This window comes from Corvus brachyrhynchos, unplaced genomic scaffold (genome assembly GCF_000691975.1).
Source record: "Corvus brachyrhynchos isolate BGI_N302 unplaced genomic scaffold, ASM69197v1 scaffold94, whole genome shotgun sequence".
NCBI lineage: Eukaryota > Metazoa > Chordata > Aves > Passeriformes > Corvidae > Corvus > Corvus brachyrhynchos.
This window is the reverse complement of record NW_008238330.1, coordinates 9840180-9867351: the sequence shown is the minus strand read 5'-3', so window position 1 is coordinate 9867351 and position 27172 is coordinate 9840180. Positions and strand designations below refer to the sequence as shown.

Below are 27172 nucleotides of genomic sequence, written 5' to 3'. Positions count from 1 at the left end.
TAAATGTTTTATTGTATCTAAGATTTACGTTAAAGAAGAAACTTAGAGATTGCAACAGATTTCTCCGTCTGAAGTTTTTCATTTTACTGTGCATAATTATGGATTGAGGAAATAACTTTTTCATGAACAATATAAGTTTTGAATGTGTGTCCAGAATATGAGTTTGAATTTTGCAGGTCATTATGCAAAATGTGAATAGATAAATTACATGGTGGTTTTATCTTATTCTTCATCTAGGACACAGCATGATGGATACCCTTGCTGTGGCCTTACGTGTTGCCGAGGAAGCAGTGGAAGAAGCTATTTCTAAGGCAGAGACCTACAGTGACAGCCTGGTAACACTTTCCAAAAAAATGTGTTAATTTACATAAGAGAATCATGTTTCTTTTAATATGGGTAGTGGTACAAACCAAGTAGATAAAAACATGAAAAAGTAGTGACTATCTCATGATATATCTAAAGGGTTGGGCATGGGTTTTATTGACTGGTATCCAAGATGCACATTGCATTTCAGAAGGTGATATGCACTTGGAGTGCCTGTAAGTTCCTTCCCACAATGCCAATAGGGCATATTACCCATTTCCAAATCTATACATTTTCTGTGGGAAGGCTGTTTTTATGTGATTTTAGCAAATAACAGATATCCATTTTCATGCAGGACAAGCAGAATGAAGCTTGTTACTTGCAGGAGCACAAGGAGGACCTCATAGAAGAGCTGGCCACAACCATTGTGCAGAAGGTATGGCATGCTTATTTTCCCTAGCCTGCTTAATAGCCAAATCACAATGTTTTGCAGCTCAAACTCAGCTAACAACAAAAAGGATGACACCAACGTAGAAAGTAAAGTAAATGGACTATGGCAGTATAGGCTTCATCAGCGATGTCTGACAGAGATCAGTTTATAAGTAAGATCAATCCAGTGCCTAACCTGATGCTGTACATGCTCAGAGCTGAGCGGTGTCACTCCCTGAGGTTTGTGATGTCCTTTCTTGGAAGGGAAGGCCCTTACCTGATGGAATTTTACATCTTTATTTCACAAAGTTTTCTAGAGGCATGGCTCTTGACCATATACATCACTTCCCAAAAGGCATAAAGTTTGCCAGTGTAAAGAAGTGTGACTTCTGACCGTACCCTCTACTGAACCCTGCATCTGCAACATGTTCAAAGAAAACATCAATCATTAACACAGAATTCTCTTAATGATGCTGTGAGAGAGACACTCAAAAAATCACAGAACCCTTGGTGTGTCTGATTTCTGTGGCTTTTCACGTAAAGCTCAATCTTCTCCCTGCAAAGCTCACAGTTGGCAGAATGAAAGTGGAGGGCTAGTGGGAAAAAATACCCCTTGAGTTTGTCTGGACAAGTAAGTAAGGCAAGATGAGCATGAACAGAGCACTGTTAAGCTCCTGTGATCAGTAAAGTAACCACTCTGCTAAGTTAGTCTCCTTCCATGTGAAATAAGCTAGACGCCACATCTTTGGATGGGCTGTGGCATTTAACAGCCGCATGTGGATCACACACCAAAAGAGGAACATGTTGTTTATAAGGCTGTCAAGAAAAGCCGGAAGAGCAGCAGCTCACTGGAAAATAATCTGCCTTCTTTTTTAATGGTGATGTTTGAATATCAATTCTGTTTATCAGGTCTTTCATCGTCCAGAGCCTATCTCAGCCAAGCTTGAATTGCTACCATTTTTGTCAAGAGCTGCCTAACAAAATCTTTTATGCCATAGTATAATGTTCTGTAGATATTTTATTTTATTTGAGTTGTGGAAATGAAGTGTAGCAGGATGTAATCTGTCAGTGTAGGGAGACATGATCGATCTCTATCTTAAGATGGTGTAGATTTTCAAGAATAAAAATAGTGTCTAGAGACCTTAGACCTCATTGTTTTCACTAGAATTTGTCTGCGTGTCATGGGAGCCTTTGAAATTCCCCTCATATCTAGTATTTTATGTTTCTTGGCAAAAAGTCTTGTCTGAGAAAATACTTGACAGTTAGATGCTGCTGAAGTGTTACTGTAGCAACAGGTTTCTATGTTTGTGTTATTCACCTCTGGTATTCCTACAGGCAGTATTATATATTGTATCAATGCTTATGTGCCTGCAAGCAGTAGGACTTCAGCTGAGAAATCCTTGCATGAGCTACAGCAAGAGCAAAGGGAAAGTCAAATGTTTCTCCTGGGGAGCTTGCCTTGAGACAGGGTTCATCTAAATCTTCTCCATATGACTCAGACAGTATTTTCCGAGCAGCACGTTTCTGTCCCCTCCCACCCCGTTTTTTCCCTACCCTGCAGATTATAAAGAAGCAGAAGAGCAAACCCGAGCAGGCCGAGGCCGACTTGGAATGGCCGCCCTCGCGGAGCAGCGGCCTGGCATCCGTCGCCGTCTCGGATCAGAGCATGCTGACCTTCCCAGGGAGCCGCAGGGGGTCCTACACCTTGTGGGTGAGTGGCACAGCACAACTATCCGTGTTTTCTGGTACACAAAAACAGAAGGTTGCAGTCATGGATACATATACTTGCTGTCTGGAATGGTATGTAGAGACTTGCAGAGAACAAGCATTAATTCTATGTCTGGCCACACTGTCACTCAGTTGCATGCTTTCCTCGCCCCCCATGGGCCTTGGAAGTACATCACAGACATTGCGTTGTTCTGGTGAGTGTGTTGGGGAGGGCTCAGTTCGTGGTATGAGCAGTCTCACTGTTTGATTTGAATGCTAACAGGACTCAATGCCTCAGTGTTTATTCCTCAGAACAGTTTTTCTGCTCACTTAACTTTTATGTATGTCTTTGCTGAGGGTTATATATTCTTTTGTATAAAGTTAGGTTTCTGTAATGTTTCTTTTTCTCCTTAGCCATCTTACAGAAAACAGCCACTACCAGCAACAAGAAAGTAAACCCAGCTGCAGAGCACCATTTATGTCTTACACTAAAGAGTGTTTCCTCCTTCCACTTACTTCTCAGCACGATGTCTTTAGCTCCTGATATAAAGCTGAAAAAAATCTGACAAGCTGCATTAGTAAAAGTTTTAAAAGAGCAGCGAGTAAAAAGAAATTAAAATAAGCTGTAGGCTTGGACCAGCACTTTGACAATCAGAGAGGAAAGACAGCAACAGATGAGTTAGTTCCAGTGCATTTTGACACTGTGGTTTAAGCTACTGCTCCAAGTGCCCTGCTGCTGTGCCAGTAACTGCCTCTCCCCCACTAAGCAGAACCATCAGAACTGAACGTGGGCTATGTCCTAGTTCTCAGCTAAGTTTGCTCTCTTACACTCCCAGTGAGAACAGATTTATGCCAGAATATTGACTGTGTGCCAGAATTGCTGAGATACAGACTCGCATCCTAGTCTTCTACCTATTTGCAGAATGAAGGGGTACTGCCTGTAATGTGCTGCTGTTAATAAGTGATCAGAAGTCAGGGTGAGCATGACTTAAGTGCTTTGCTCTGTCGCTCCTAGGCAAGTTGCTTGTGGAATATAAAAGCCAGGAGAGAGAGAGTTAATTTTGCGTCTGACTCAAATGAGTTTTCTTCCTTAAGTTTAAGGACAGGACTCGGATGAAAATGCTGTTCAAATCCTCAGTCATTATACCAGAAGCCTGCTCTGCATTTGGAGAGTTAAGCTTGATCTCAACACATTTTGAAATTCTCTTCTGAAGTAACAATTTAGTCCTGATTTTTTGGCCAGAGGGAGGCTCATTGGTTTGAGTAATAGTAGACTTTGTGAAAAACACTGGAGAAACAGAAATGTCGCACTAAGGTGTGAACAACTTCAGAACCTCTGTAGCCATCAGTCAGTACTAGAGATCCAGATGTGTACAGTATTTTATAAGGACTCTACCTCTGTACAGGGTCTTTTGCCACATTTGTCACCATTTGTTCCAATTGTCTTCCCACAGTGCTTTAAGGAACATGAATGAATCTGGCCATCTGTTGTGCGGTTTCATCTCTCCCATAAATTTAGTTTCTGCCTTTTGATTTGCTAGGGTTGTGTTATTCTGTTCTTTTCTCCTTTGTAGTGTGTATGTGTTTATTTTTGCTTTGAATAGAGGAGAATTTTGTTAGTATGACCAGACACCCTCGTAAAGGAAGTATAGCTACAGTCATTCCCATAGCTAAGATAGTTGCAGTTATGTTAGGCTATTAGATAGCAGAATTAAAGTCACAAAATCTGGGCCTGCTGGAAAGTCTACTGAGAGGCAATTTGTGCAGAGCAAATGCAGAGCACTTACAGCCTTCTTGATTGTCCTCAACAGTGCTGAAACAACTCAACTTCCTCCTCCTGAGCTTGCTTTCCATTCCACTTTGTTTTCATTCAGCTACAAATGGGAAGCATGCATCTGTCAGTAGATCTACAGGACTAAACCACATTCTCTTCTGTATGTCATGCAGGAAAGTTATCTTTTCTGCCAAAAGAATTGCAATTTTTTTTTCTTTTCGAAACAAATCTTAACTTCTACAGAAGCTGGCAGAGAGGCCTCATGCCCATTCCAGGCAAAACTCCTTACTGCCTCCCAGGAACTCTTGAGTGCAAGTCTGTAACAGCAAATCTTCCTGGATTTCACTACAATAAGTTAAGTTTTCTTAGTTCCTAATTGATGACATTAGGTTGCCAAAAAAACTCAAGCTCTTGATTTGAGTATATACATCCTAACACTGAGCTGTGTGATGGCTTAGTTTGGGCAGAGATCTGCCTGTAATGAAAAAGACCTTTACACGCCACAGCTAGCAAGGGGTCTGCTGCAACAGATTTATTAGCACAGGTGTTCCTACTGCAACCAAGGTTTTGGTAGACAGACGGTGGCCACAACAATCCCAAGGGAAGGAAGAAGAGAAACAAGTTTTCATTTTTTCCTATCAAAGCTGTCCAAGGACACTATTACTGTGTCAGAGTTACGTGTGTGAACCTGTTTCCCAATAAAGGTTATTTAACTAGAACTTCCCCTGTTCAAGTATGTCTTTGGTACCAGGCTAAATTAGCTAAATTTGGTACCAGCTAAATTAGCAGAGGCAGGGTAGATTAAATAAAAGGAAAGAAGAAACATTATTAAGAGAAAGACAGACGTACAGGGTAAAGGGAGGTAAGGATAGCAAATCCTGAGGCAGTCAGAATTGCATAATTTAAAAGTGAAAATTTATCTTGGAGCAAATATTTTTATTTGTCTTCTGTGCACAACATCATACATGTGCTTTTGCTAGCACAATGAAACTAGTAATATATAACACAGGGCAATTGCATGCTGTAACACTGGCCTTTAGAAACCCATATTTATTATTGCATTGCATTTTATTGCCAAAGTTACTTGCTTACAGTGTCAGGGGGTGCTGTAATAATCCCAGATATCACCTTGTGGTTTCACCTGCCAAGCAATTTCTCTTTTTATCTCAGCTATTTGTGTGCAGCTCATCCATATCAGCCAGAAACTACCAGTGGTCTCTGGAAGCCCTGCCTTACCTCCATGCTCATCCAAAACCACTTGCTTTGAAAAACTAATTAAATATGATAAACTTCCCTGCTTCCTCCCCTACTATTGACTGCTTAACTGCAGTACTATGGTGTGCTAGTAGCTATAGACATTGTCTTTTCCCTTTTTTTCCCTCTCAGATTTTTTTGAGATCCCTTGCCCAGGCTAAAAATAGTGAAACAGGGCTGAATATTTTATTTCCTCATTTCATAAAAAGAGATGGATGGCACCATCTGTTTCTCATTACCAGTAAGCAAAGGCTGTGCAGTGTTGGGTTAGGAGAAGTACAGAGCAATGGGTGGATGTTTCTGTGCTCTCTCAGTCCAGTTTGCCCGCCATACATCACTGCCAGCCAGAGAGCAAATGACCAGTTGGCATATTGTATCCCATTTAAACATTGATGGAGTGAAGGCACCCTGGTGTGTTTTAAGTGCTGTATTAGTGGTCTTTATTTTACAGCATAAAGATTGCATATACAAACAGAAGCTCATCCATAATTTATAGCATATGAAACAGCTAGGGATATAGGGAAAAGGAGGATTTCATTAAATACACATTATGATGCACCTCAGGGGAAGCAGAAATATACTGGTTAAGCTAATTATAAGGTCCACAGTGTACTGACAGTTGTTTATTTTTTCCTTTTTTTTCTCCTTTTGATTTGTTTTAAAGAGAAGGAAGGTTCTACGAGCCTGAGGTCTAACACTGCTTTGGAAATCCTTGGAGGTTTTGCAGCTGCTCTGTACATTTTTAGGTTTGTCTCAAACAACAGTGCTTGAAGAAAACCTTTTTGAGGAGGAATCCTGTTCAGCAGTCATGCAGCACAGTGGGAGAGCGATTTCAGATGAGGGAGGCATAGCACTGCAGGAAGCTGATACCAGCTGCCGTCAGTTCCTACCTGCCAATGACTGCATCAGAAACATCATGTTTATGTCATAATTAATAAATGTGTCGTGCTGGAGGGAAGATGGAGCTTTTTACTTTTATGCAAGAGCTGGCATCATAAGGTTGCATGGTGTGTATTGCTGGGACCTGCTTCCAATGAGGCAGGTGTGCATTCACCCAGAAGCCCATCAGCTGGATCCCGATGGGTCATTTGCTGTATTGTTTCCTTTGAAAGAAGTCAACTGCAGCACCATCTTCTTTGCACAAAATGGGATAGAACAGTACATTTCGAGATGGAAAAGCACTTGGTGCTCTAAAAATAATGTCTCTTTTTCATTAATATTCGTTATTGGAAGATCCAACTTTCCCTAAGTGCTTTCCAGGTTAAAGATAATACTGGCATCTGCTGACTCCACAGGTGACACTGTAACATTGTAATCTGGTCGATTTCCCTCCTTCCACTGCTGCAGGATAGGATACAACTAGTCTGTGATTCTGACTCAGCAAATAGTGCCAGTTTTTAAGGCTCAGGTCGCTAAGTAATCAGTAAAAGGCTAAACATGACAGCATTGTCCTTTTAAAGTTGTTTGTGTAGCTTGAGTTTGTACTTCTTCTTGAGATGTATCTCTAGCATAAAATTACTGATTTTTGGTTTCACATACTATCCATGCACTTGACAAACTTCCAAGAAGACGGTTTTCGATGCTAGGTACATGATCAAGCCCATGCAGGCCTACATTCAGCTGCATTGCACTTAGTGTCAGCAAACCAAGATAGGTTTTAAGGCATGAAAGAGAGTAGGAGAAAGGACAAAGAAGGGTGGTCATTGTATAATGTCGTTTTCCAAATAATTAAGGTTGTTCTTGCAGGTTTATTTTGTTTTAAAGATTCTATCTTAATACATTCCTGGGTATCACAGAATTTTCAGATCTCACTTAAAACCTGTGATGCTCAGAGCTGGGCTGCCTGACAAACCTTGCTTTATTTTTAGATTAAATCAGGGTGTGTATTGCCAGAGGAAGAAGTAAATAAACACAGAACACTTAAGGCTTCCTCTGGTGTTTGAGTAGGAGATACAGTGATTCTGTCTGATTGGGTGAGTGCTGTGCGGAGCACAGCTTTGTAGATGAGGGTCAGAACAGGACATGAAAGGTTGCACAGGGAACTGACACACCTAGAGATGGATAAAAAAAGAATAGTTGTGTTTAGTGAAGAATATTGACTTGAAAAAAATGGTGTGTTTATGTGTAAGGCTGCAATTAGACCTGAGACGCAAGTGCCAACTCACCTCCTCCCCCTACCCTCTTAAACACAAGCACGCTTCCAGAGAGGTGTGCTAGTAGCAGAGTAAAATCCTGCTGTCCTACACCAGAACCAGGGACCTGGCTTTTGCTGTTGCTCAGCTTTCTCTTCTGTAAGTAAAGTGGCAATACTGTCATCACAGATACTAACTGAGCTCTCGGTGTCTTCAAACTGGGAAGCGTCTTCCCTCTTTGTTCTTAGTTTCATTTGTTCGGGTTTTTTCAGATGTCATACAATACTCAAAGTGTGGGAGGAGGGAAGAAGAATGGGCTATGGGTGAACATGTGAGGAGCAGTAATGGCTAAATACACAAGGATCCCTTGTAAAGGCACTGCCTGGATTTCATTTGCCTTGGTATATCTAGTCTCTATTCCACAAACTTCAACAGACTTGTTCACGTAAATCCATTACATCGATCAAACTATGATATTTTATGCTCCTAGCACTTTCCTGAATTGTTAACCCCGTAAGTACAATAAAAGGATGTTTACACTCATATTCTAGAATCAGTATGAAATATCCATTATTGCTAGTTTACAAATTCCTTGCAAACAAAGCAGTGGCACTTTCACATGTGGGGCCAGCTTTTTTTTCCTTTTTTTTACACTATAGGTGATGCTGTAGAGCTACTGGCATGCCTACCAGCAATGGGTTTGTTGAGGAATATGCTCTTGTGTCTCTACCTTTACAACCCTTCTCTCCATCTGCATAATCAAGGTCAGCTAATCCGAATTGAACCAAAATAAATGTGCACCCAAATGTGGCTCCACATATTACTACACAGCTGTGCAATTCATCCTGCTGACAGTCCCATTCCTGATTAGCTAATCATTATTTCTGTAGTCTTTTTAAAGGAACAGTGCTTCTAAGGGAATCAGATGTCTGAGAGGCCATAAGAAGGATGGAAACAATCCAGTGCAGCCAGGATGTGTCTGTCACTAGTGAACAAAAAGCTAGCTTGGGCAGACCCTAGGAAGACTATTCTAAGTATATTCTACGGGTTTTGCAAGAGAGGGACCAGTCATATTTGCTTTATCCTAGCCTGCTGTTCAAGGGTTTGCCCTGATGGCTGGCGTATCCACAAGGGGTGGTTAGGAGGGAATTTTCTTTCAACTGAGTGTGAAAATCTTTTATTCATCTGCCTGTTCTTGCCCTTTCTCAGAAGGTTGTTGACAGATCCTTTGCCACATACAAGATTAACTAAGGAACAGATGCTTGAAACCCTTGGTATTTCACTCCCACTGCTAGTTGTCTGGAGTGCATACATTTAAGCAGAGTGAAAATCACTTCCAGGATAAATAGGCTGTGGCAGAGTGGCTCCATTTGCAAGCTCATACTGTCTCCTTCCTGGTGTGGGAGTTTTCTTACCAAAGGATGCCTGAGCTGTTGATGCCTAGGGACTGCTACTGTATTTGCTACCAGACCTGCTGGTTCTGTGAATTGATTATATTCACAGAGCACAGCTGAGAGGGGGATTTGCTGCACCACTGGCAGGCATAGCTGCAGAATTTGCAAGGGAGGAGAGGGGATCGATAAGGTTGCATTTGAGTCATCTGAGTTTATGTGTCAGTTCTAGGTCGCTTCCCTGAATAAACAAGGTGGTCCTCAAAGCCCAGCTTAACAGCTGCCACTCAGGTCAGAGCTTGCACAGCACAGGATTCTGCTGCTCAAATCCAGAGGTACCTGCCCTCAGCACTGGTGTTGAGGTCCTTGTGCCTGCAAAGGCTCCTACAGTGGTGACCCTGCAGCTGCCTTGTGGCACCTGGGGTTCTCAGTCCCTCCTGAACCTGGGAGAGTCCTTGATCTATTTCAAACAACTGTTTGAATCACTGTTGAAATCACTGTTTTATGACTTACACCAAACTGAAGCATAATGTAAGGGTGGGAACAGGGTGAAATAGGAGGGAAGTGAGGGGAAAAAACATGCATGATCCACTTGTGAAGTCCTATCAGATGCTTTTGGGACCTATTTTGAATTTACATTTTGGCTTTTCTTTAGGAGAAGGAGGAACTACCCATACTTTTTCATCTGTTGAGGAATAATGTAGTGCAAAATCTTAATGTTGTCTCTCTAAACAATATGCATACATATAAGGAAGTTGTTGAAGGTAAAGAATCTATAGATTATCAACATTAGATTCAATATTCATTATTGTGGTTTATAAAGTTGTTCTTTCTTTTGGTTACTTTTTTTTATTTATTCAGTGTTCAGAAGAGTGAACTTGAAAATTTTTATTGATAGCAGATGGAATATTCATATTTGTTAAGTAATGGAAGATGGGATTACTTTTTATTCACTCCTTCCTTCTTTAATCTTCAGAAACCACTTTGTCTTCTTTTTTATTGCTTTATTTAAGGCCGTCAATGAATTAGATTATTCCTTTTAGTTCCAGGTCAGTAAAAAATGAAGGCTGAGTTCTCTCCATCCAGACATTATAAACTATGCAACAGAAATCCCTGAAGAGGGATTTTTAAAAAAAGGACAATAATGTGCCTGGAATTGTAGCAAACATCTCACGGGACGTGCCACTAGGCAGGATTTGGTGGGGAACTCATCTAACTCAGGTGTTTGGAAATGCCTGTCAGTACCCCAACTATATTTTGTGAGCCGTGCTGCATTGCCCAGCGCTCCAGCAGGCAGCACCTGCCTCTGTGGGGTGTGTGCAGAGCCCAGCAAATGATCCGCGGGGCCGCAGTGCCATCTGGTGATGCACCAATTCACTGCAGAAACCAGCAGTGTCCGACTGAAAACTTACAGGGCAGCCTTGTCTTTCACAACTCATAAATACACCTAAAATAGCACTTGGCAAATGGGTTGTGGGTTTTTTCGCTGAGGAAACAGAACTTCTGGTTAGGAAATATGCCAGGTATCTTTAGCTCCTTTCTTAACATCTCAGGTCTTTATAAACCAAAACCAAAGTTCCTACATGCCTGCCTTTTGAAAATTGTATCTAGGCTCCTGTATTTTTTTGGATACTTTTGGTTCTTCTGCCCCGAGATCTTGCTGCAGTCCAAGCATATAGACAATCGATAAAGCTTGAGGGATGTGGTTCCTTCATTTGGTCAGTAAAAATCCCTTGTTCCAAAGCAAACCAATCCAAGAGCCTGTTAGGGCAGCTGGCCTTACCTCCAGTACTTCCATGCATCCATTCACAGGGAAACTACATGGAGCCAGGCAGGCTTCTCAATCCTGTTCCCTTATTTTCAGTGTTTTGCTTCCCATACAAATATCCCCAGGAGAAAGATGTCCACTATGGATCTACAGATGGGCTGTTATCTCTGTGAAGAAAGGAGGCACCGATGCAGCACAGTAATGTGTGCTTCTGCTGCCTGCACAGGTCAGTGCAGCAGTGAAATCAGCCCACAGGGAAGTAGGATGTAGCCCATGCTGCAGCTGTAGGGCTTTGGAGTTATCGGTGCTGGCTGAGTTTAAGTGGATGCACGTGCCAGCCAAGATTAGGGCTCTTGCTGTGTAACCTCACACCAAATAACTAACTTTTTAGTTTGTTCTTTATTTGCAAAAACAACAAAAAGAGGTCCTGGGGTTGTTTGCATTTCAGGTAGAGTCATGAGTCAGGCTGCTAATTGATTGGAGATAAAATTGTAGACAAACATTTGCTTTTGTGCTCTGAAAAATACAGTCAACTTAGACTGGTTTGTTCTCACACCAGGATATGTCTGTCCTGTTCCTACACCAAACTTGGCTATTGACACTCCTTTTTTATGTCATTATCATTGCTACCAGTGATTTGAACTGCTCAGGAATGAATGTTTATGGTTTCTTTCCACCCTTGCTTGTCTGAGGAAAACACAATTCTACTGCCAGCCCTATCTAAAACTAACTTTCAAAACAAGAAATAACCTAATCCTCTACTTTTATTTATTCTTCTGAATTGGAGCTTATGACAACATTGGCACTTCTTGATCATTTCAGTCTCTCCAGGTACAAGAACTACAGAGAATTGCAAATATAGTAGTGAAGGGTGCAAGTTCAACAGCATCTTCCTTTTTCAGGGTCTAAATGCAGGGGTGCAGCCAAGCTATTTTATCATGCCATTGCTTTTCTCTCCTTGAGTCTTCTGTGACATTGAACCATCTTCAGTGAGAAAAGGTGGCACTTCTAGTAGAGCAGAGCAGTCCAAGACAGATTTTGTCCAAAATTCACATAAAGTGTAGAAAAATAATGAGGATGGCCTCAAGCCAAGCTTTGGAGGCACCAAAAGCTTTGCCCGTTGCTGTATTTCAACTGGATTTCCTGGGAGTAGTTCCTGCCTAATACCAATTTCCTGCTCCACAGAGACCTTGCAGAAACTGTGGAGAGCAGTTGCCCTCTGATCTGACCCAAAAGTTTTAGCACACAATTTCAAAAAATCAGCTTTTTGCTAGGTAAGCTTGTTTGGTTGAGCTTATTTCAGATCCTAAGCTACTACACCACATGGGACTGTGTCCACTTTCTTTTCTGTGCTTCCTTGGTTTTCAGCTCTTTTTATCCTTCAGGCTGTTCATCTTCTCCTTTTTAAATCCTTCAAGCTGTTGTGTCTCTCCTAGTCCTTCTGAAAGCTTTATCTGCCCTATAGTACTGATGCACCTGAGCTGGCTTTAAATTGCTTGGGCACTGCTGGCTGCAGCTTTGCTGCCAAAGCATCAGCCTGGGGCAAGAGTGCCCAGCTCCTTCAGGAGGTTTCACAGCCCATGCCAAGTTCTGTGTTGTCAGGGTTAAGCTGTTGGCAGGTCTTAGGTGAGTTGAGAGCAAAGAGCAGACGCTGCCATCACTTCGATGGCATCACTTTACTGTGATGTTGGTGAAATGGTGAGTAGGCACACGAGAGACTGCCATTTAAACAAAACAGGAAAGCTGTCAAACACACAGATTTTACATAACAAGAAAAGCATGTTACTCTCATTGTCAGAGTCCAGGTTATCATTTTACAGACTATTTAAGCTCTTCCTGATATTCTTCTTCTTAAAGATCCAGTTCTTTGAGTAATAAGGGAAAATAGATACTACTGGTTGAACTGTAGGGTATTCCTTCTTCTGGGTCTCTTACCTCTCTTGTTTGCTATATGTACATGGAAAAAGAATGTGCCCTGAGAGAATATTCATGGTACTGTGAAGACAGTGACAGCCACAACAGCTTGCTGCTTCCAGTATATAACAGCTTTACCACAAAGATTTCAAAAGATGTGTCAGACACCGGACCTAATTTATTGAAAACATGGCAAGTTTTGTAGTTCTAGCTTTACAATGAAGTGAAGTGAACCACAACAGGGTTAAATCTTGTCACAGTTCAGGTGGCAAATTTGTGGCAGAGCTCTTTATATTGTCCACATATCCTGCCAGGATGAAATCAAAGTTCATGAGCAAATTTCGTGTAGTGAAACAATTTATGTACCTGTGTGCATTGCATTAAATTATTTTATTTTATTACTTTTTCAGGGTTAAGAAGGATTCAGATGATCTTGATCAATGAAAGATCTAGTTCAAGGTTTGGAACAGACTAAATATACACTTGAATATAGCTGGCTTGTAAAAGTGATGCATCTGAAAGATTCCCTGTAGTAAAATTGCTTTGAGCGTGTTGTGAATAGTTTATATCACTAAATTTAAAAGGAAACACTCCAATGCATCATATTAGGACCTGTGTCTTTGTGTGGACAAGATTAACAAAGTTGTGCAGTCATTGTAGTTATAGAAAATATTTGATTCTAGGGCAATAATTCTGGCTTTTCTTCATGAATTCAGAAGCCAAGCTAAACCCTTATGCTTAATTGTGTTTCCTTTTACTGCTGAGCCAAGGATACAGAAAGATTTGCAGTTAATTAAATCTTCTGGCATAGTACATGGGTCCCACAGAGGAGCATTTCAGATGAGAGGAGGTGCAGCCAGAAAGTGGTGTAAGTGTGGCTTTCAAGCCAGCAGGGCTCCCAGCAATGCTTGTGCTGTCCTGGGAATTGAAGGACCTTGAAAATAACTGAAAGTCAAGTTCTCCTTTACCTCACCTGCACCAGTGCAAAGCAGACCTCTGATACAGGCAAAGACTGGCCCTTTTGAGAGTAACAGATTTAGTTAATTATTTGTCATTTGAACGCCAGTAAAAATGTACAAGGATTTGAGAGTGCCAACTTGGCCTGTGCAAAGCAGCTGAGCCACTTGAAAACCTGGCATATGCAGTCTTCTACTGACTCTGCAGGAAACGCAACTCAACTCAAGCTCTGTAGCTTTGTTTCTAGAACTACGTATGTGATTTGATATGCAGGAGTGAGTTCTCCTGAAATCAGCTGGACACTGTCAGCTTTCACAGCTTTTTAAAAAAGGCGAAATTTAAATGTGTCTTCTGCAACTGACTGACTTCTCTGTGCCTAGGTCAAAACTAAAATGTCTGATCTATTTATGTGGAACCAAAGGAAAGTTCGTTCTCCTCAGTAGAAGTCAGGGCTGATTAACAATCACAACAGTATTTTACCTTATTGTACCTTGAAATGTGAGCCTCCTAGAACTAAATAGATGTGCAGTTGTAGGCTATGTTGAGTTCATTAGTAAGACTGCATAAAACTGCTCAGCATATTGGGTGTTATGTCTGTATGTCCTAGCAAACAGAATTCTGCATTAAAATCAGTTGAGTTGTATATCTATTTCTGGGGAACAGGCTGTTTGTTTGCTTTTTTTTTAATTTTTAACTTCTGCAAATTGTTACACCAGATGGCCTGTTGAGCCAACAATAGATCATCATGTCTCACCACAATGGGATCCCTTTCTGGCTAACTTGAGTCAAAGCACTTAGTTCTCACCAAGCACATTCCCAACAACTTCACCTTAATTATTTCTCTCCATCTGGTCCATGGTAGTATAAACAATTTCCTGCTACTTTGCATAGCATCAGAAATGCACATAAATAAGCAATCTAATGCTGGAACAATTCTTTTGAATACATTAAATCCTATTTGTGATGGTAGCAGATCCCACACTCCATGAGTTACTGAATACTAATTATGGTAAAGGGTTGGATAATTAACTACTTTTATTTTTAAATTAAACTCTTTGATTTTTAATCCCACAGAGGTCTCAGTCTGCATTCTCCCTGGCTAGCGAAGATACGGCCAGTAAAGGACAAGACCTTGCGTCGTCTGTGACTGAGGCTCTTCGGAGGCAGCAAAAGGGACAGTCCAGGAAGCAGAAGGAACGCAAGCTCTCTGCATTACCCAGCTGGAAGAGTGTAGACAGGCTAAATGAAACAAGTAAATATTTCTAGTACGAATAAGATTCTTTTTTTGGTTCTCACTCACATGGAATAAATACGACTTAAAGCAAGGACCTTCTCGAGGGCGTTTTTGCTGACCTCTGTGCTTTCAGAGGTCACATATAAAATGTATATTTGATGTTGCTGTGTCACAATTTCATTGGGCTATGTCATTGCTTATTTTAACTTTCTTTAAAAAAAATTATTCAAAATATGGTTCTCTGTGAAGTTGATTTTGGATTGTTACAAAATTTAGGCAACTACTTCAGATACATTTCAGAGCTTCAAAGATGCAAGAGCCCAAGGGCCCTTCTTTGTCATTGGTAATCTGTCCTCCAGTTGAAGGGGTTTGCAGCTGCTCGTTGTATCCCTTCTGTGGCACAGGGTGACTTTTCATGAAGTTACATAGTGAGCCAACCATTGAAATAATTCACATTTAGAATTCCTTCTTGCAACTTTATTTTCAACCCTGATGAATTCGCGGTGCAGTGTTCTGTGCAGCCCTACTCACTGGTGCTTCCAGACTAGTTTGAGGAAGTTGTATGAGTAGGAACTTCACAGAGCAGCAGCTTCCCTCAATCTGACCTCTGTCATCATGCATTATGTATGGATGTAAATATGGATGATGGATGGTGAGCAGCTTTCCAAGTCAGCTCCATTCCTGAATCAGCACCCTGAGATAGGATGCAATTCCCTGGTTACTTCTAGATGACATAGAGACAGGTTGTCATTGAAGATACCAATGTATATAAGTATCTGAAGGGAGGGTGTCAAAGGATGGAGCCAGGCTCTGCTCAGTGGTGCCAAGCAATAGAACAAAAGACAACAGGCAGAAACTGATGCACAGGAAGTTCCACCTGGATATGAGACAGAACTTCTTCATTATGCAGGTGACCAAGCACTGGAACAGGTTGCCCAGAGATGCTGTGAAGTCCCATTCACTGAAGATACTCAAGAACCTGGATGCAATCCATGTGCAGGTTGGTTGGACCAGCTGACCTACTGTGGTCCCTTCCAACCTAACTCTTTCTGTGCTTTTGCAATTGTGGCTCCTGCTCTTGGGGTGGTCCTGTTTCCATTGCCTCTGTTGTTCTGGCTGAAGCATTTGTGAGGCCACAAGAGTGTAGCACCAGGCAACTCCCCCACCAAAGAGTTGGTTAGTTTTTACCCCTACAGCTGCACAAGGGGAAGAGCTGAACTCGTTGCAGCAGCATTCCCTGGCTCCAAGTGTTGTCATCCCATGACAGAATCTGCTTGTTCTTGCTTCTTCTCTTGTAGCAGCTGTAGAACCCATCTGATCCCTGTAGCACATTGGTTCATGAAGCTGTACAAGCAGAAAACTTCTCTTTTGTGGGGTGAGTTCACTGGTGCTGTAACTCCCACAGCTGCCTCTCTACACACTGGCAAGCAGAAGCAGTCAAATGTGTGTTTGGGTTTGGTGGGGACCTGGGATCGGGGCTGCCCATCTGTTCAATTTGTTTATCTGTACTGCCAGTTGATAACTGGGGAGACTGAAATGTAGACAATTTCAATACTTCTCCTCCCCCCTGAAAGAAATTCTTCTTAAAGTAGTACTGAAATCTGATGTAACCAAGTATGCATTACTCTGTGAATTTTTTAATCAACCCACTGTCAGAAGTGGTTTTCTCCTGGGCATCTTAGTGGAAGGTCTATTTTCAGTAAAGCAGTTAATTTGGTGCTTAAATTTAAGAACCCACTTGAATCCCGTTGCATTCAACTGTTGAGCAATTTAGTATTTAACAATGCTTAACCATAGCAGAACAACAAATTGACCCAGTTTCTTTTCAGGTGCTCTACTCAGAGATTTTTTCCGCTTCTTTCATCTAAAAACCACATTTGTGCTGAAATTGTGGTGCCTATTGAACTAATAGTAAATAGCTGATTGTGCTAATATCTGCAAACATGGTCTCACCTATGCAGTAATAAACAGCTTTGTATTATGATACAGAAAACGAGAAATCTCAACCAAGAGTTTGGTGTAGTTCACAATTAGTTTTGGTTACAGTTCATATTGGTTTAAATGGTGACTCAAGAGCCAAATTATGATACTGGCTTTTTTCCCCCCTTTATCAATAGTCTTAAAATGACACTTCTTAAATCTTTTTTTCCTTTTCACATGGATGAATTATAGCTTATGCCCAAACAATTGTGTGCGGAATCCAAAGTAAGTGACTTTGTTTTGAAAAATCAGGAAGGGAGCCCTTGACATTGTAGAAGCTGGGATAAAACTGAGTCGGCTTTCTGCATATAGAGTTCTCAATGGCTTTCTACCCTGTTTGGCCCTCTAAGATGTAATCAACTTCTATACTGTCCTTCTTTCAGTTAACTGAGGTTGGTTGACTGATTCTCATGTGGTTAAATGTGGTGTTGTTAAATAGAATAAGGGGGGTTATGGTTTGGGGTCGAAAAGAAGTTTGTGGCTCCCCATTACATTTGTGTAATGTGGTGCAGTTGAATTCAGTTCCTGTTGGAGATTTATATCCTGCAGAGCTGTTGGCTTTGTTTGAAGGAACAATGTTTTAAGGGAAGTTCTTTCTCTCAAGAGAACCTTATACTTAGATTAGTGAGTATAGTTGGGAAAAGTGAACAAGCGGAAGTTTCTTATGCTTGATAGCTTGTTTGGGTTTTTTTCTCCAAAATCAGAGGTTACAATAAAGAATTATTAGTCCTCCTTACACACCTGACTTCAGTTACAGCCTTGGTTGGTCACTGCTACAAGAGAACTAGTATTATTTCGATTTCCTTTTAAGCAGGAGTAAGAATTGTATTTTCTCAAGTTCTCTGAATTGACTTAAAACTTAGTAAGTGAAAACAAGCCAGAAGGATTCAAATGAATAAGAAATGCAAAAGCTGTCATAAAACTCTCATAGCCCCTAAGTTCAATTACCATGTAATTTTTGTTTTGTTTTTTGTGGGGTTGTCAAAATGCCTAATTATGTTCTACAACAGACCCAGATATTACTGTGTCCACTTGAAAATAGTGATGTTCTGCTTACCTTTTGAGAAAACTAATGGTTTATGTTAAGTATTTCTATAGGTTTCTGAAAATAACAAATTTGAACCCATGGAAGGACTCCATAAGTCTGAAAAGTTCATTCAGTAGGCTGGATTACCGTGTAAATCCATGGCATTATATATTTGTTCAAGTGCTGAAGAAGGCAAAGTCGTCACACATCCATATTTCCCATGAGGGAAATTTTCAGTTTTGATTGGAAATTAAATCTAAATTTAGAGGAAATGCAATTCTCAGAGTTATGAGAGTTATACAGCATTTTCTGACCATATTTATGACTTTTTTTGATTTTTGTGTTGGAGTTGTACAACTTACTCTGAAAATGTGGAAGGATACAAGAGAAGCAGTGCTTGTGTCAGACAGAAGGCTCATTTGGTATTTTGTCTGGGGTACAACAACAGCAGCAACAGCAGCCATAAGCAAGAGTCTAGGAGATATTAGGACAAAGCAAGTATTTTTCATACTGCCTTTGAGTAGGCTCTGAACCTCTAGAACTTTCAATTTAATGACTATCTCAGCTAGAAGTGTTTTTCTGTATTTAGTAAATTTTAGTGGATTTCTCCTCCATGTTCACAGCCATCTCTGTTTTATCACACATAATTTCAAGCATCCAGGAGAACCTTAGGCAAAACACCCTTAGGTTTGGTATGCATTGCATCCCACTTCTTTCTTTTGTTTGTTTAGAACCTTGTTTTCTCTAGCTTCACTTCATGCTCTCTAGTAGTTAGGTTGGAGGAGATTCCCCCATCTCTTTTAGCATGTATTCTCTCAGTCTTCTCTCCTCCAGATGGCAGAACTCTGGTTTACTTAATCATTCCTTGAATGGACACCATTTCAGAACCTGGTACAACCTTTGTTGCTCTTCTCGGATTCCTTTTCTGTCTTTCCTCTTCAACATGAGGGACCAGAATTGCACACAGAATCAGAGGCATTTGCAAAACTCAGGATTTCTACATGTCTATATTCCTAATAATTCTTTTAGAAAAAAGCTTTGGTCCAAGTACCCCCCCCATTTTAGTCGTCACCATGACTTAAAGTGGTGGCTTCTGAGTAGTAGGGCAGCTTGCCTCTCAACATAGGAGAGTTCATGTGGCAGCAGCACTTCCACCTTCAATCTGTGGCAAGTAAAAGCAGCCTTTCACAGTGTGATCACAGTTGTCCTTGTTTTCTTTTCATAGGTCCACCTTCTGTTTTCCAAAGCACCGATGGAAACTGGGTGGCTTTGCAGAATGTCACTCTGCCTCGCCCTCGAATGCTTGCCAAACCAAAGAGCCAGGTGTTCAAAGCTTTGGAGAATGAGTCCAGCATTGTGTCTGCCTATGACGAGATGGGCTCGGACAGCGAGGATGACTATGACTGGAATGTGGCCTTGAATAAGCTGCGGCAGAGACCTCGACAATTGCCAGATGACTTCTATTACTCCAATTCCCAGTATGGCAGTGAGTGGGCTTATGGCAACAGTCAGTACCAGGCAGTGACCTCCCCCTCCTCTGGGTTGTACACCAACACTGAAACAGTGTTCTCCGATTCGGAAACATCTTCAGTAAACTCTTCCCAGGAAGCTAAAGGACCTAGCAAGCTTCTCTGGTTGCAAAGCAGAACTCAAAGTGATGTGCCCAGAATGGAAAAGAAGCACTTCCATGGAGAACTAGATGTAAATTTCAATCCACAGGCAACTAGATTGGAGTATTCAGACAGCAGTGAGACTGAAGAAGTCCATTATGATACAGAAAAGAGATCAAGAAGGTGGAAGAAAAACAAAGCCATCTCTGAAGACTTATGTGAAGAAAAGAATCAGGCAAAAGCCAACAAGATGAATTTAAGTCAGGTAATTGTGTTTGAGCTTACCAAATGCATTCTCAAAAAGAGCTGGGCAAAACTAATTAAGCTATGCTGGCAATATCATGTGAAGCATGAGTGGGAGGTGGAGTGTTCTTGCAAGCTTTATCTTCCTCATGCCTCCTAAATGAGAAGAAGAAAAAGTAGAGTGTTAGATAGACAGGCTTTACTTTCTTCTCAAATAGGCCACTTTCATCTGATCAAAGACAGTGTTAATGTTGTAAAATACAGTGCTCTTAAAAAAAAAACCCTCAGGATTTGTCAACAGCTAAAAAAATGTTAATTAATCACTTGTTTTGTTGTGCTAGGGTTTTTTTAACTTCTGTTTTCTTGGTACAAGAAATAACTCATATGCCTGGGAATCTGCTCTGAAGTGTCTGCAAGTGTTCTGATAAGGGATAAAGCTAATGAGCAGCAGAAATTCTAAAAAGGCTTTTTGTGAGATCCAGCCCAAGTGATGTCTGTTTTTAACTGGTCACCTTATGATGAGTTCTGATGTCTTAGGGTGAGCGTTTGCAAACTACTTCCATTTAAAAAATTTGTCAATTGATTAAGAAAACAAAACTCAAACACACAAGCAAAAAACCCAGACTTTAATATCTCAAACTTGGAAAAACTGTTCATACAACTTGAAGACAGCAAACATTTCTTCTAAACTACAGGTGTTGGCTAACCAGAAAGCCGAGAAGTCTCCTCTGTTGGAGTTTTTCCAGACCTGGGACTGATATTAAGGGATCCATTTGTCCCCCAGAATTTATTTAGCAGTACAAGCACACTAGATCAGGAGAATATTGATCCCTTATTCAGTTCCATTTCCCACATCCTACCCATCTTAAATCCTGAAGCTGCATCATTGCTGCAGCAGAGTAGTGGGAAGCCTGAAGCAAGGAGCTGAGGGTTGTCTTCTCCCTGTGCCTCTGACTACGAGCAGCCTGATTCAGTCTCAAAGCTATCTGACCAAATTTAGGATACCTGGAACAGTTTTTCTTTGCTTATGCTACTAGCCTGTATTTCCTATAGAAGAACATCAGTACAGCTGATTGCAAGTCAATATTAGGATTCTAGGATTTCAGCAGGGCTTTAATGCTGGGTGTCATTAATTCTGTATCCATTCCATCTGCTTTTAGGACAGAGTGTGGGTGTTTGGGGTGTTCTGTACTGATTCATTTATACTCGTGTCCTCATATATTTATAATCAACAGTTGTTGAAGGGGAGTATGATGTATTATAACGTGATCTGACAACACATCAGCGGCCATTATTGACTTCTTAGAACATCAGGCAGAACTACAAGGCTTTACAGGGACTGCACAAAGACCATATCTTGTACACAGACTTCTGCATTTCGCTTTCTGGCTTTGTGTATTTGTGCCTGATCTCTGTGTGTCTCTATTCATATTGTGGCTTCCTAGTCACAATAGACAATAAGCAGAGCATGGAAGATCAGAGCTCACAGGGAAGGTCCTGGAGACATAGAATCACAGAATCATTTAGATTGGAAAGACTTTTAAGATCATCAAGTCCAGCTGTTAACACTGCAGGGTCCACCCTTGAACATTGGCCCTAAGTGCCACAGCTACACATCTTTTAAATACCTCCAGGGATGGTGAATCAACCACTTCCCTGGGCAGCCTGTTGCAGTGCTGGATAATCCTTTCTGTGAAGAAATTTTTCATAATATCCAACCTAAACCTCCACCACGTTCATCCAGGTGAGGTCAGAAAGGCAGGGTGCTTCCCAAGCATACTTGATGGCATCCTTTAGCAACTTAGTGTGTGCTTCAAAGTGCAAGCTGGTGTGGAAAATTATTCTTCTTTCCAAGTCCTTTGTGAGTTGCTTTGTCTCTTGTGACCTCTCTGTTGTGCTCAAAGTGCAAGATTTGGGATTCTAACCCACTCTCCCCTTCATTTTACCCTTTAGGCCGTTCCTGCTCCCCTGCTCCCTAGCTTCAGTGGGGCAAGCAGAGGCTCACTGCCTCCAGATCATGCCAGTGTTTTCAAAGCAATGAAATGCTCACTGTGAAGTTTATGTATGGGTGGGTTTCCATGTGTTTAGTTTGTGTTTGGGGACACACACACATACACAGAGGTGGCTGATTTGACCGCTGGTGTTCACATTTGTAGAACTTTGACTCCAGCCTCTGGCAAACAAGCACTGTTGGGACCAGGAATGGACTGACTACCACAATTTATAGCAAGGATGTTGCATGGTTGAACAATTCTAGGAAGCAAGTAAAATTATCATGTGTGTAAGGAATCTGCTTTAATGGATGAAAATGAATTAGCCAGGCATCATTTAAATTGCTTAGAAAAATGTGATTAAAGGGATGTCAGAATTTCATATGTTCCCCAGAGTAATGTACTGATCTTGGTAAAATGGTTGAGGCTGCAGCATGGAGAGCCCTACATATAAACAGTTTTACAAAATGATAGTGTAGGTGTGTGAAGAACTGCAGACAGCACAGACTTAAGCAAGATTGACTGCGGGGTCTTAAACCAGGCATAGCTTTCCACATGATGAGATTATGCAGAATTTGCAGAGACCATAAAAACTCTTCTAAACTCTTGTTGAACCAAGATATTAGACACTGAATAACTGATTATATGTCAATTGCAGTGAAGAAACACACTTTTTCAGTACTTTACTGCATTGCAATATAATCTTATTTTATGGCATTGTAATAATAAGATGATAATTTGTTAACCGTTGTGTTTTCATCAGCATTGTAGAGCAGGATTTCAGTTTATCAGTCTAAAAGTTGGGGTTTCATTTTTAGTTTTCAAATAGTGAAGGTTGCTTTTTTGTTTTCTACTCTCCAAGTTTCTCAGTGAGATGAAAACAAGCCCTTTTCCCATTCTGCTCTGAGTCTAGAGAGTTGTAAGCAGTTATGTTCTGGAAAAACTGCAGTCAGTTCATAACTCACAACTGAATTTCAGTTAAAAATCATGTATTTTTTAAATCAAGATCCAGTTCCTAGATTAGGATAATGCTGTGGCATGTTTTTTAAAACCATATTTTAGACACAAGAGTGGAATTCTGACTTTGTGACTGAGAGATAATTTTTTGTATGAAGTCTTCAGTGACTTAGAAGGGGAAACCTGAGAGTAGGTACCAAGATGTACTGTATCTGGGGAATTTTTTGCTTAATAATAAGTAAAAGAACAAGCTCCTTTACTGAGCTGCTTGTAGAGATGCCACAAACACAGCCATGAAGCAAGATATGAAAACTGTCCTGATAAAACCAAGGTCTTGCCATAAATAATTTCGGATTGCTTGTGTACCATAGAAGAGTTATGTTTCTGTGGGGACTAAACTGGAAAGTGCAAACCTTGCTTTTAATGATGATTATTTTTCAAATTGTAACTTTTTACAAAAAATGGACACTCAAGCCACCAATCTTTATCTGATTTTATTATTAATAGTTATAATAATAGTTGATACTATTAGTAATAATAATATTGATATATTGGCTCTCATTATCTTTTTGAGAGAAAGATATGATTATTGCTTAATGTAGCTGAAATTCTTGTGTTTCTGATGCAAAGTGGAGGGGCTTAATTGTTTCAAGGGAAAGAAGTGTTCTCATTATGAGTTTGCTTCTTGGATCAGGAGACCCCACCTGTTAATTACAGCCCTCCTGCCCTGCAGCCAGGTAAGGGGTGAGCACTGTCAGGCTGCCTGTTTCCACGGGATGGCGCTTGGGATGTATTCTTTGAAAACAGCTCCCTGAAATCACTCTGGCTCATGATGAGAAACTGCCTGCAAACCTCACAATGTGTATATTCTCCTAAAAACTTCCAGTTTCTGGGTTTTGGTTTCTTATATGAAGGAAACTTTATCTCAGGAGTTTATAGTTTAACATGGATTTTGTTCTGGAGCCTTTTTTATTGTATTTTGGTTTTGTCCACTGTGATTACCTTGGCTTATCAGTGATTTCTGTGCAAGGATTTGGACACTATGTATGCATAAAGGTGTATTTCTTTTCTCGTTGTCTCCTAAAAGACTTATGCTTGCATAGAAACACTTGATTTTCTTTTAGTGAAACTGGGTTCGTGGCTGTGTCAGTCTGCCAGGTCCTCACAGAAACTCAGTTTTCAGATAAAATGGTAGCCCTTTATTCTTGTTTGCAGATGTTAGCATTATGTGTTGCTGATAGATGCAAATGGAAATTTACACAATGATTTGTGTAATGACACAAAAAATGTCATTAAACTTACCAGAAAGAGTGAAAATGTGAACAGTAAAGAATAACAAAGTTTAATGCAGCATTTATTAAGTAAATATTAATAGTAGTACCTTTCAATTTATTTATTTTTTTGTTGTCATGGCTGCCCATGCATTTTTTAACTTGTCAGTCCATGAAAGAGGTATAATCTCCTCACAAATAGTTTGCTGCCACTATCTGAAAAGCCCAACACACAAGTCAAACAGCCTGCTGTTAACAGAAACCACGAAGTGCAGCAGTGTAAGGTACCATTATCTCTGCATGTGCACAGGAATTAGCAGCTCTTGCAAATGTAGATAATCCACCTGCTCATTTTAAGGAGGTTGGAAAGCTAAAAAGAGGGTAATAGGCGTACCTGAGTGCAGCTGTAATACAGTCAATATTCTCAAGATGAGTCCTCCCCCAAGAAACAATGTGCATTCAAAACACAGATTTAGCTAACGCAGAGTGGGACCCTCGGATTACCAAGGCAGCTCATGACTTTCATCTGTGCTGGCAGACCTAGCAAAAAGATATTTAAGTTGCTGCCATGTGTGATCCTATGAAGACTGGTATTTTTTCAGGATCGAGAGAAGTTGTCATATTGCTGTTGTCAGTATGGATTCTTTAGATTAACTAGTGGTGCTTTCCATGGGTGTATATGTGCATTGCTGCTCCAATAAAGCTGCTAAGCAGTTAAAGCTAAGCAGATCTATGTAAGAAGCCCCCAGAAGACTCATGCATGCCATGCTGCACAGTGAAGTCTGTCAGTGTGTTGGTACAGCAGCGAGGAGGTGGGAAAATCCACCACTCTGGACTGCCAGCCTCCCTCTCAGCTCCACTAGATTTTATATAAATACCTATAAGCTTACTTAAACAAGAATACCAAATTCTTGTCTTTACAAGCTTGATCTGCTCAAATGTCTGCATAGAATGGGATTTTCTTCTTTTCCTTGCAGACTTGACCTCAAGGTAAACTGTGCTCAATCTGCATCAACGCTGCTAGAGGAAGCCCACACCCTTAGTGCAGAACTGTAATCCTAAACCAGGTGTTTTGGTATATGAGAGGAGGTTTTTGGAGGTACCAATTAAATAAATGGAGGTAATTTAGGTAAAGAGGGATTCCAGTAATTGGCTTAGACTAGATACCTAGCTGTAAATAGCTCAGTTTTAATGAGATGTATCTTCACTAAACTGTATTCTCATAAAATACAAGAGCACAGTCTAACTGTGCTTTCTATTCTGTATATCACATAAATTATGCTTTTTTCTTTCCTGGGTACAAATTGATGGACTGATTGATTCAGCAACAGCTTTCAGATTTTTTATATAGTAGTTTAGTGATTTGTGAGTATTGGTCATTAGGAGATTGTTGCTTGAGGTGTAATACTGATACTTGTACTGAGCTGTTGAGTGATATGCAAGATATGTCTGAAAAAAAATCTCTTCTTACAATTTGAGGAAGCACCATTATGATTATAAAAATAATTATAACAACCATTACTATTATAAAAATAGAGTTTTTTAATTAAAAAGCTGAAATACACAGTCTTTTGCATGTGTGTAAGAGCATATCATATTATAGAACTGAAGTGAAAACACACTGATTTGAAATCGTGTTCTTGATAATTGAACAGCTTTTTAGCAGAAAAAGCTTCTTTTTAGTCTGCAAAAATTGATTGTTTGGGAAAAGAGTTTCAGCATAAACCCATGGTTCCCCTTCTATTGTAGCTCTCAAATTTCTATTGTTTCTTCAAATCCTGATTTTCCAAAAGGGCCTTCTGCATCCTGAAGGTGAACTATAAAGCAATAATTTAGTTGTGTAATTGATTGAATTGCAAATAACTGCAGACAAAAATTGTCCAGAACACTGTGAAAGTGCTGAACAGTACAGTGCAGTTGACTGTGTGAGAGGTGAGAACTGACATTATGAACATGATGTGTCAATCCATTAAAAGCAGTTAGGTGGGTAGGGTTTGTGAGGGAGTGGGCAGAGTTAACATTTCCTGTGAGAACTGGAGTCATTGGTTCATCCGTAAACAGTGCTGCTACAGCTGGTCCTGTTGATGGATTTCCCAATGAATGGACGAGAGAACACAGATTTTAGTCTCTCCAGCAGTGTCTGGTCTTGTCACAGTATGAGAGCCTAAGGCAGACAGGAATAATTTCCTCTCTGAGAATTGCTCCAAATCATCCTCCTAGACCTGCTGAGATGTGCCTACCACTCTGGTCCCAGGCTGAATTCTTCATAGCCTCCTTCTGGGTGTTTTTGCACGATTATGCTCCATTTCAAAGTATCTGACACTTTTTAACTCACCTAATTCCATCTTATTTCTTGGACTTGGCTGAAGCACCAAACAAACTATCTAATGATTCAAAAATTTCTCTCAGCAGTCAGCAGGGAGAGAACATTTCCAGAAGGCAGTTAGCATTATAGGTGAAACTGGCTGCTCTGGGATATGCCTGTCTCTCTCCAGGGACTGTGGTGGAAATCAGGGCAAATTGGGTCCTAATCAGACAGCACAGATCCAGAAAATGAATTGATATCCACCTGGGGATTAGTTTTTAGAACAACTGTGAAATATTCTCAGATTTTGTCAGCAAGGGCTGACAAAATTATCCCCTTTCCTCCTTATTAAATGCTGGGCAGGCACCCAGCTAAACAAAATTGCAGAGACTTTGCTTTTCTACTCTTCAGCTTCCAAAGTGAGGGACTTATGGTCAAGTCTGTAATACCCACTGTTCTTAACTGACCCTGTAAGTGTTTTCCACTTTTAAGAATCAGAGTCAGAAAAGAAGGTGCTCCTGAAGATTTAACTTCTTCCAAGGAGGTTGGCATTTGGAAAATAATCAGCTCTGTAGAGGATCCACCCATGCAAATAATCACTGGGAAAGCTGACAGTCTTAAGCAACATCATGTAACAAAAGAGAAGTTTTTCAAAACTTGTTTCCAGCAGTCATTAAGAAAAACATGGATAATGCTCAAGACCAAGCAGTCAGGGAATGCAAGCACAGCTTACAACTGAAAGCTGAACACAGCTGCCAGGTTACAGGTTATTTCATTCCCACACCTCACTTTTATCTGCACTGTGCCTGTGAGGGATGGCAGTGCTGGGAATTGGAAATGCCACATAGGCATATTTTATTAGTTGCACACAGATACATAATGATTCTGATAGTTCCTTTTTAGGTAATATGAAAATAAGCAGGAA

The 27172-nt window shown here is 40.6% G+C and overlaps 1 protein-coding gene across 8 annotated transcripts in view; it reads left to right on the top strand.

Annotated features, from left to right (window-relative positions):
• The window catches only part of MYRIP (myosin VIIA and Rab interacting protein), a 195657-nt gene that overhangs the window by 143764 nt on the left and 24721 nt on the right, over positions 1-27172 (top strand). For 4 of the 8 annotated variants that reach the window (XM_017734504.1, XM_017734505.1, XM_017734508.1 and 1 more), the window contains exons 5-10: positions 238-335; positions 659-739; positions 2294-2443; positions 14704-14881; positions 15774-15863; positions 19096-19745. In XM_017734504.1, coding sequence (XP_017589993.1) covers positions 238-335; positions 659-739; positions 2294-2443; positions 14704-14881; positions 15774-15863; positions 19096-19745 — 1247 coding nt within the window. The remainder of the gene's footprint in view (positions 1-237; positions 336-658; positions 740-2293; positions 2444-14703; positions 14882-15773; positions 15864-19095; positions 19746-27172) is intronic. The other 4 variants (XM_017734510.1, XM_017734507.1, XM_017734509.1 and 1 more) reach the window with 1 other exon arrangement.